Raw genomic sequence first — 11,386 nt, 5'->3', positions numbered from 1 at the left:
TGAATGTTCACTGTACACAGCAATATAGAAGGCATTAAGTAGCTCCAACTGAATAATATTCACATTAACCAGAATTTTAAAAACTCTTTGTTGATAATATTTTATGGTTATATTGATCATCACATACATTTATTTCTAATCGCTGGTTCTTTTTAAAGAGTTTAATAACAAATTACTCAACTGTAGTAACAAATTATTCAGAGGATTTTATAATTCAACACAGACAACAGTATGTGAAAATAATTTTTAAATGGTTAACTTTATTTTATGTCTCACCAAATAACATATATCATATATGCTGTAATGTTCATTGAAATTAAAGATTCCATGAGACAAGTTTAAATTGTTCATACTAGATATTTTGTAATGACATTTTAATCTTAGAATACTACATTTTTGCTTGTTGAAAACACAGTTGAGTAAAATTATTTCAGTGTCAGACATTTTTAGTAACACAGTCGCTTAGCTTTCAGAACAGAAAGTTCCTTTTTCACCCTACTCTACTACTACTATTCTAGTATAATAGTCTTAAGAACATACAGTATCTATTGTGCAGTATAAGCATTACAATTTTTCTCTTCTATTAGTATCTAATACTAAAATTAGAGTATTCAAGTTTAGAGATGGTTTTTTCATTAGAAAAGTTTGTGCGGTCAATGCGAGAACTAGGGCTTCCAACCTTGCTCAGCCAGGACTTCCTACAAAAAACAGATAAATAAATAAAATTAGCATATAAAGTATACATGGATCAGCTAAAATGATCCCACAGTAAGTATTAATGGGAGTTTACCTTTACTAAGCAACTTTTTGCATATATGTGATATTTAAACTTGTTTACATTGTATATATCACTCTAAGAATACCACAGAGTATAATGTATAATTAAATATGGACAAAGAAAATCTAATAAATTACGCACAGTCAATTCCTGATGATTTTATAATAGGGTTATCCCCCACCCCCCAACTTAAAACACTCCAAGGCCACTGTTACCTAGCTCTTATACTCAAAACGATCAAAATATTTTTATAAGGAGCTTAGTAATAAAAACCATTCACTGTTGTTTCCTCATTACTCAGCACGTGGTAGATGTTTCACATATTTATGTGTATGTAAATATATACACACACACACACACACACATGCACACAGACATATGTATGGTGAGAGAGATCAATACTAAAAGAATAAAGAAGAAACATAATTTTCCAAACACATTAAAGTAAGAAAAATTGCTCATCTACTTTTATCTATTCAAATACTGTTTCTTATCACAGATTAACAAAGTGATTGCATTAAAGGACAAGTTGAATGCTCTGAAATATTTTTCTGATAATTTAGTGCAATGGTTTATCTTATTAGTGATATCCATACATTTAATGTATGCATTAGAGCACTTACCCAAGATGTTCCCTATATGGTTCGGGCCTATTGTATATTGCTGACATCTCAGATAACACTGAGGACTTTCCAGAATCTTTCTACCTATTACTAATTAGTTGGGATGATGGATGTGTTGGGACTACGGGTTTATAAAACAAGGCTGATTTATACAAATGATGGCTGTTATATCTGTTGCTGTTGTAGAAACATCCTATGAGTTTCCTCACATCCCCAAATTAGTTCCGGTTGTGAAGCTGGGGCTGTATACAGCTATGCAGTATGATATGTGACAATCTTATATTACTTTCGATTTAAAATATTTTTTAGGTTAGCTGAAAATTCCTCTTAATCAGGCTAGAGAAGAATTCCAATGATTCAAATTGCTATTGTGCTTTTTAACCCTTTATTTGGATCTTATTTGTGACAGTTTAACGGGCTGAGGTTAATTTAGACTTCTTTTTCTTTTTCTTTAGCTCAGTCAGTTGAAATCTTTAAAATGAAAATTTCATGCATTGAAGGAAAAACTCAATTCTTATGAAAAGGAGCTGATAGCTTCAACTTTACTAGTCACATCTTCTTGAAACCTCCTAGAAAAGAGAGACCACAAATAATACTGAAAGCGAAAATTTATTAAGCACTAACAACTTTTTTATTTGGGAGTGGGGGGACAGGGTCTCACTTTGTCATCCAGGCTGGAGCACAGTGGCACGATCATGGCTCACTGCAACCTTGACCTTCAGGGCTCAAGTAATCCTCCAGCCTCAGTCCCCCAGGTAGCTGGGACTACAGGCATGCATCACCACACCTGGCTAATTTTTTTTTGAATTTTAGTAGAGACAAGATCTCACTATGTTGCCTAGGCTGATCTCCTGGCCTCAAGCAATCCTCCCTCCTCAGCCTCCCAAAGTGCTGGAATGACAGGTGTAAGCCACTGCACCTGGCCAAGCACTAACAATTTGTTCGGCGCTATGCTAAGTTCTTTACGTGTCTTTCATTCCACATATGAACCCTGTAAGTCATAGGCTATTATTGCCCCCAGTTATTGATGAGAAAAGAGAGGCACTTAAGAGATAGTAACTTGCACAGGGTGGTTAGCAGAGTGGTTGTGAGCAGGATTCGGATTCTGAGTATATTTTGAAGATATAGTAAAAGTAGATTTGCTGACAGATTGAATGTGGGTGTGAGAAAAGGAGAGGAGTGAAGGATGACACCAGAGTTTTTGGTGTGAGTAACTAGTTGGATAGGTTTGTCATTTACTGAAATGGAGAGACTGTGAGAGGAGCAGATTTGTGGGAAGGGGAAGATCAGAGGCTCAGTTTTGGAATGTTACATTTGAGATGTCTGTTAGACATCCAAAGCGAGATGTTGAGTAGGCAGCGGGACCTACAAGTCTGGTTAGAGGAAATAAAATTTGGAATTTGTCAGCAGGTAGACAGTATTGAAAGCTATAAGATTGGCTGGGATCATCAAGAAAATGAATCTAGATAGAAAAGATAGGTCCAATGACTGTACTTTGGGGGTTCTCCAATGTTAAGTGCTCACGAAGCAGAGGAAGAACCAGAAAAGGAGGAGAATAAAGCATCCAGTGAGGTATGAGAAAAACTGGTGCCCAGGGAGCCCAATCAAGCCCTCAGGAAGTAGAGAGGGATCCACCAGGCCGATGCTGCTGGCAGGGCCAGTGAGGTGAGAAATGCGAACTGGCCATTGTGTTTAGCCACATGGATGTCACCAGTGACCTTGGCAGGAGCAGTTGTGGTGGCATGAAAGCCATATTTGAATGGGCTCAAGAGAATGAGAAGGGAGAAAATGAAACCATGGAATCCCAGACTAGGACTACTGGGCATTGGAACTGCAATGACTAATCCACCTGAGCTGATAACTCAATGTATTGACCTAGTTGAGATACCTGCCTGTATCTTGTCCTCAACATCAGGGACTTCTTCCCCAGCCGAAAGTATGGCCTGGAGGAATCTATGCCACTGATGGGGCAGATGGTCATGGTGTTAGGAGGCTGGGCTCTGCTTCCTCTGGGGGAGGATGGCCACTTTGTGTCATGGCTTCATATATGCTTCCCCTGTTGCTAGGAACCACTCTGCTTGATCTGCCTCCTCAGTTAGGAGTGTTCTGGTCACCTGTCACTTGGCAAGACCTGAGACCTCACTCTTAAGTGCTGTTTTTGCAGTCAGCCTTTGGTAAGTGTGGCTCAGGTCTAAAGATGGCAGAACTAAGAGTTATCCAAGCAAAAAAATAGTCACAAAATTTCACAAAATTTATGGCTGATGAGAATGTGTGTGAAATATACATATATATGTGTATGTATACATATATATAAAATCACTCACCCTTAGTGTCAGAGCCACATAATTAAACAGTACTAGTTAATACAGTTCAATAAATATTTAAGTAGGACTTTACGCAAATCACTCTAGATACTGGAGGGCATACATAAAGATTTAAAATGGAATTCCTTCCCTCAGTAACTTACATTCCAATAGAAGAGTCTGGAGAATAATAAAAATGGCCATAATGTTAAGGTAGAATATGATGGACAATGTGATTTATATTATACAAAGGGAGAAGGGAATTGGGGGGTTAACCTGGTCGAGGTTCTCACAGACATCTTTGTGACAGCAATGGTATTTGAGCTAAGTTTTAAAGAAGATATTAGTGTTTTTTCCCCAAATCTTAGAATGGGAAATGCCAATGTAAGCATGACAGAAAACCAAGAAGCGTAGGAAAAATGTTGGTAATGTTAGCAAATTGTAAAAATTCAAAACACTTGAATAACTGGAAGAACGTCTTAAAGCCAAACAAACGGCAAACTGAAGAAACTTATTTGCAACTTTCTTACTATATAAACGGTACTTGAAAATTAATATACATATGGTATATGGTATATTACCAATAAGTATGGCTGTGCAATAGAAAAATGTGCAAATAACACAAGCAAATGAAAGGGAAAGAAATATAAATAGCCAGTAAATAATATGTAAAAACATTCTTACTCATACGCATAATTTTTAAAAATACAAATAAAGCAAGAATAAGCCACCATCTGTCACTTATGGAATGGTAAGTTTTAACAGCTTGATAACATTCAGTAGTGGCAGTTAGGGTGTAGTTAGGCAATGTAGAAAAGAGGCACTTTTCTACATTGGTGATGGGAGTGCAAATTTGTACAGCTTTTTGAAAGGACAACTTGGTACTACCTAACAAATTATTAAATGTTCTTGTCTTACAAACATACTGTCATAGGGAGGGTACCCTGGGATTCAGGCTCTGAGATGATTAGCATGAAGTTAATTAGGGAGTGCTGTCAGGTTTAACAACTTGTGGAAGGCAAGGAAAGGAGACAAGACTGGACTGAGGGAGAAGCTGGGCAATGATGCAGTCTCTATGAAGACCTTGGCCAAGACTTAAGGAGCTCTGAAACTGAGAAGACCCTTCAGTGTTGTCTCAAGTTAAGGTGAGAGGGCTGGTCTTTATATTCCCCACATTAACCCAGTCATTAGAGGAGAGCTGCCCAGGGAAGAATACGTGAACTTTAGTGAGGTTACTTTCTTCTGCTGAGGCAATTCCTGAAGAAGGCTGATGGCTAAGGGCCATCTTCCAGCAGCTCTCCTGGCATCTGGGGGACTGAATCCTTCAATCTTGAAAGGGAATCCGAGTGGTAGATCAGTGTCCTTTACACATACTCTCATAAGTAGGCAAAGGGAATAAATTGAAGATTCAAGCAAATGAGTGGTAATTGATGGAACAAGGCCCAGAGCAGTCAGAAGAAACAGGATCAAGAGATGAGTAGACTCATTAGGTATAGAAAAGAGGACACATTTTCTCTGTATGCAAGAGAAGACAGTAGATTTTAAAAATTGGAGAGCAATTTGGATAGGAAGAGGCATTCACATGAGATAGCTTCCATTTTCTCAGTGTGTGGCAGATAAGGTAATTTACTGAGAATAAGTGGGGTGGAGGAAGAGTTGAAGGATTGAATAAAGTGAAAAGGTGTAATAATCACTAAAGGAGTTGACAAATGTTAAAGGAATTGTGAAAGAGCAATGAGGATCCTTAAAGTTAGTCTAGGTGACCAGGGACCTGCAAACACACCTGCCTGCAATGCAGTGTGCTCTTCAGATGCCTGTCCTGCAAGCAGAGTCCAAACCAGTGGGGCTTGGGATCAATGCCTGGGCCAGAGTTTTTTCAGTAGGGACAATCCATTTCAGAGGGCAGATTTAACAATTCAATCAGATGTTTCCTGGAGTGGGTGAAGGAGTGTGAGCCTCCCCATCCACCAATCTGCAATGGATTTCTCTTTCGCTCTACTGCTGAGCTGTGGTCTTTGGCTTTCTTTTTTTTTTTTTTTTTGAGATAGAGTCTTGCTCTGTCGCCTAGGCTGGAGTGCTGTGGCGCAATCTCGGCTCACTGCAATCTCCACATTCCAAGTTCAAGCAATTCTGCCTCAGCCTCCTGAGTAGCTGGGATTACAAGCATGTGCCACCATGCCCAGCTAATTTTTGTATTTTTAGTAGAAACGGGGTTTCACTGTGTTGGTCAGGCTGGTCTCAAACTCCTGACCTCGTGATCTGCCCGTCTCGGCCTCCCAAACTGCTGGGTTTACAGGAGTGAGCCACCGCGCCCAGTCGGTCTTAAGTTTTCTAGGGTGACCGTTGCATCTGGGAGCCTCTGATGTTAGTATCTTGATATCTTTTCCCTTGGACTGGTCATATTCTCCAGGCAAGATACACCCTATTTCCTGCCTAGAAGCTATGCATCTGGTTATATGTGCCCTGAGAATCTGGGAAGAAGGTTAAGGCCTCAACATGCAGGGATTAACTTCTGATAAATCCCTGTCTTCAGCACTGCATCATTTCTTAACTGTGTCTATAAAAATGAAACTCTGGCTGGGTGTGGTGGCTCACACCTGTAATCCCAGCACTTTGGGAGGCTGAGGCAGGTGGATCAGTTGATCAGTTGAGGTCAGGAGTTCAAGACCAGCCTGGACAACATGGTGAAACCATCTCTACTAAAAAATATAAAAATTAGCTGGGAATGGTGGTGTGCACCTTTAATTCCACCTACTCAGGAGACTGAGGCAAGAGAATCACTTGAACCTGGGAGGCAGAGGTTGCAATGAGCCGAGATCGTGCCACTCCACTCCAGCCTAGGTGATAGAGTGAGTGAGACTGTCTCAAAACAAATGAACTCTGGCTTCTGCCTGAGCAGGCAGGGCAGCTGCTCTCCTGTTTGACATGGGGGACAACTGCTTAGTAAGCAGATTTGGAATCAGTACTCTTATTTTTAGCCCCACCTTCATGCCCACTTCCAGTGGCCTGAGCCTTGAGGGATTTCTACTGTGTTAACCGGACCATTTCTCTGCTTTGGAAGCCTGTAATGCTTACAATCAAATTTGCATTACCACCTGCTCATGTGTTTTCTAGTTTCCAAAGTTTTATTGCTGTAGCTTTATCTCCCATTATTTGTCCTTGTGGATGCTTTTAAGGGTTTTTAAAAACCATTTTTACTGATATTTAAGTAGGGTTGAGGAGGGAGCAGAGGCAAATGCATGTGTTCAAAATATGCCATCTTTATATGAAAGTATGGCTTTATCCTTTATATTTAAATCTTTCATACATCTGGAATTATGTGATTGCCTTATATGAAAAAGATGTCTTAATTTTGAACAGGCATTTCCCCCAGCATCTTTTACTAAATAATTTATCCTTTTCTACAGATTCCAAATGTAACTGTTATCTTACACTACATTTGTGCATATGCCTGAGTCTGTTTATAGGCATTCTATTTGACCCCATTGACATGTTAATCCCTAAACCAGTACCAAACTATTCTAATTATTATAGTTTTAGAATATATTTTAATGTACATTAGTCCCTATACCCTCACCTCATTATTCTTCTAGTTTTAAATGTCCTTTTTTGTGTCATACATTCTATTAGAGTTTAGTATAATTTTATCCAATCCTTTCACATCCCCTTTTAAATCTAAAAATAATTTGAAGAGAAGTGGCAATTCTAACATTTGTCACCAAGAGTGAAAATTTTCTCCAGTTTTGCTCAAGTCTTTAAGTTTCTCACTAAAATTTTATAGTTTGTTTAATTCAGGTCCTGTGTATTTCTTGATAAATTTATACTCAGTTATATTTTTCTTGCTATTTTGAACAAGATGCTTTTTAATCATTGTTTGTAAACAAGATACAGGAAAACTGGTGATCTCTTATATTGTAATCAGATGCCTTACTGAACTCCTTTAGTAGTATAATAGTTTTTATCTTTCTTGGGGTTGCTAGGTAAACCACCTCATGTATTTTTCCTGAATTATTTTCCCCAAATTCATTCTGCTAGTTCATTTTATCACATTCACTGGACTGCGTAATTTTTTTGTTTGTTCATTTTTTGTTGAGATGGGGGTCTCACTTTGTCACCCAGGTTGGAACGCAGTGGCGCAATAATAGTGCACTGTAATCTTGAACTCCTGAGCTTCAGCAATCCTCCCATCTCAGCCTCTCAAGTATCTGGGACTGCAAGAATGAGCCACCATGCCTGGCTAATTAAAAATTTGCGTGTGTGTGTGTGGAGATGGAGTCTCAGTATGTTGCCCAGGCTTGTCTTAAACTCCTGGGCTCAAGTGATCCTCCCACCTTGGTCTCCTAAAGTGTTAGGATTACAGGTGTGAGCCACTGCACTCGGCCACATAATTTCAAATTTCTTAGGCTATCCAGCCAGTTTGACTACTTGCCTTTCAGAAAATTTCTACAGTAAGTGTGCAAAGAAAGAAAGAAAAAACAGGAACAGTGTTCACCTACCCAAGGAGCCAACACAACCACAATACACTGCTCTGGTTCCAGCATATTTTACCTATAAGTTTAGTTTACTCAATAAATATTGAATGGATGGATGGGTAGGTGGATGAATTATATTTGCTTGAATGGGACATTCAAGCAAATGTTAATTGAAGTCTAATATTTCTGTGGTAAATCTGAATCAGTTTTGTGTGCATGTATCTTTCAGATATTTCTATTTAAGAAGGGTTGTCCACTGATAAGCTTACATAAACAAAACAGAAGGTTCAACTAGTGAAAATGAAAGGATAATAATGTAAACTGGAAACTTCTGTTGATAGAAGTCAGGTTGTTTGATAACCACGTGTCCCTTTTCACTCTAATATATTTTACATGCTTATGTAAAGGTTTTGAAAATGAAACTAATTTTTGTAAAGTCTAATTTTATTCCTTTACAAAAATCATGTTGCTTTTAATTATGAAGTAACAATATAAGAGGAGATTTCACTATGGATGCATTTTTTCTATGTTTGATGAGGATCATAGACAGTGGTGAAGACAATTTTTTTTATGGAATGGAAAAGGACAATGATCTTGGGTGTATTACTTTTAATTATCCCTCAGGCCACCTTTGCATTAAGAAATAAATAAAATACGGTGCTGATAAATGTTAAATGACCAAGGAAAAATCTATTTGTGTAATAAACTAACTGTGCTATATTTTGTGTTCCTATACAGGCAGTCACCAACTATTGGTCCCCTCAGGGTTTCCACAGCATTCTCATTCTTTAGTACAGATGGCACGTATTTAGCCATCAAATACAGTAAGCACCACACATTTTTTGCTTTGGAAGCCAGCAGAGAGGCCAGCTGTGGCCTTCTAAAACACACTTAGGTTTCTGCCGTTCTAGGGCCTCCTCTTTGACTGCCCCTATGTGAAAACGGCCCCACCCCTACTCTGTTGCGGGCATCCTGATAGTGATCACATTCTGTAATTGCTATGTTTATGTCATTGTCTTTGTGTTTATTATACGCCTCTTCCACAATATAATGCAAATTCTAAGAAGGTGGCAGGATCAGGCTGGGTGCCGTGGCTCATGCTGTAATTCTAGCACCTTGGGAAGCGGAAGCGGGCAGATCACTTGAGGCCAGGAATGCGAGACCATCCTGGCCAACATGGTGAAACTCTGTCTCCACTAAAAATACAAAAATTAGCCAGGCATGGGGGTGGGTGCCTGTAATCCCAGCTACTTGGGAGGCTGAGGTACAAGAATTGCTTGAACTGGGGAGGCGCAGGTTGCAGTGAGCCAAGATCACGCCACTGCACTCCAGCCTGGGCGACAGAGGGAGACTCTGTCTCACACACACACAGAAAGAAGGTGGCAGGATCGGTCTTACTAGTAGATTCCCAACAACTAGCGTGATGCCTGCTGATAGTGGGTACTCAATAAATACATATTCATAAATATGTACAATTATAGGTCAATTACAAATAAAATAAAACTTAAAAAAGAAATAACCCCCGACCCCGAACAAATAAATGTATATTGAATGAATGAGCCTTTGTCATCTGCCTGCCTTCTTCAGGTCTACAGCTTCCACGCATGGTAGGAGGGCAATTTCTAGGCACCTATACCATCCACACACACAAAGGAACCCTGAATGCTACTTTTTAACTCTTTGATTTTTATCTCACAAAAAACAAAACCCTCACTTTTTTTTTTTTTTTTTTGAGAGTCTCGCTCTGCCGCCCAGGCTGGAGTGCAGTGGCCGGGTCTCAGCTCACTGCAAGCTCCGCCTCCTGGGTTTACGCCATTCTCCTGCCTCAGCCTCCCAAGCAGTGGGACTACAGGCGCCCGCCACCTCACCTGGCTAGTTTTTTGTATTTTTTAGTAGAGACGGGGTTTCACCATGTTAGCCAGGATGGTCTCGATCTCCTGACCTCGTGATCCGCCCGTCTCGGCCTCCCAAAGTGCTGGGATTACAGGCTTGAGCCACCGCGCCGGGCCTAAAACCCTCACTTTTTAAAATACTCTGCAAGTTAGAGAAATATTTGCTCTTATTACAGAAACTCATATTTTATTCATGGTAGTCCCTTCTGAAGAACACAAGCAATGACTATATTCCTGCTCTTAAAGGACATTGGAGACCTATGGATTCAGGGACCTAGTGACCCGAATAGAAGCAGATGAACCAAGATTACTTGTGCAATTGGTTCATTTATCTGTACCAGCCCCCAATATTATTGCATTTTTTTGTACTTGTGAGTTTATTCATTACATAAATATACATGGTAACTGGCTTTACCCAGAGTTCAAGGTAATTCTTACAACACCACAGGAGGGCCAAGTCCATCCTGCAAGCCAAGTCATATGACATGCCATCAGCTTCTGTCAGGTCCAGTGCACAGCTGTATATGCTCAACTATATAGTATAAAAATCCTTAGACATTTTTTCTTAGTATCTCAAAGATGTGCAAACATCTATTGTATTTATTGTATTAACTCAGGATATTTTACTCCTTTTTTTTTTTTTTTTCTTTTAAGAGACAGGGTCTTTGTCACCCAGGCTGAAATGCAGTGGCACGATCATGACTCACTCTGGCCTCAACCTCCTGGGCTCAGGGGATCCGCCCGCCTCAGCCTCCAGAGTAGCTGGGACTATAAATGTGTGCCACCACATCTGGGTAATTTATTTTTTTAATTTTTTTGTAGAGATGGTATCTCACTATGTTGCTCAGGCTAGTCTCAAACTCCTGGCCTTACGCACTTCTCCCACCTCAGCCTCCCAAGAGCTGCAATTACAGGAGTGAGCTACCATGCCCAGCCTCAAGATTTTTAAAGAGGAGAATCCTTTCTTTCAACATAATCTTGCACAAAGGCTTCATACTTACAGTTGACAAGTTTTTCTCTGAAGCAAGGGAATGGTTGGGGGCACATGTGTGTACTGGTGTGTATGTCCACCTGCAGATACCACCCCGCCTAGCTCTCTTGCTTCTCTAGTTGTACTGCAAGCACCTCTGAGGAATCCCAAGGGTTCTGAGGAACTCCATTTGAAAACTGCCCTATTAACCTAACACTAAGCAAAAATATAGTGGAGTGGAATATATGAAGAATTCACCCTGTGTAGAAATGGAAATCAACATAGGACTGTCTTTTCTATAATTCGAGTCAGTCAGTATTTCCTGTGTAGTAAGCTCCTGGGGTAATA

At 39.7% G+C, this 11,386-nt stretch overlaps 1 protein-coding gene across 2 annotated transcripts in view; it reads right to left on the bottom strand.

Annotated features, from left to right (window-relative positions):
* Positions 1–240: 240 nt before the first annotated feature.
* The window catches only part of ACYP2 (acylphosphatase 2, muscle type), a 208,959-nt gene continuing 197,813 nt past the window's right edge, over positions 241–11,386 (bottom strand). For both annotated transcript variants that reach the window (XM_011950581.1, XM_011950580.1), the window contains one exon: positions 241–698. In XM_011950581.1, coding sequence (XP_011805971.1) covers positions 584–698 — 115 coding nt within the window. In that variant the 3' untranslated portion in view covers positions 241–583. The remainder of the gene's footprint in view (positions 699–11,386) is intronic.

This window comes from Colobus angolensis, unplaced genomic scaffold, assembly GCF_000951035.1.
Source record: "Colobus angolensis palliatus isolate OR3802 unplaced genomic scaffold, Cang.pa_1.0 Scaffold309, whole genome shotgun sequence".
NCBI classification, from domain to species: domain Eukaryota; kingdom Metazoa; phylum Chordata; class Mammalia; order Primates; family Cercopithecidae; genus Colobus; species Colobus angolensis.
This window is presented reverse-complemented; position numbering and strand designations above follow the sequence as displayed.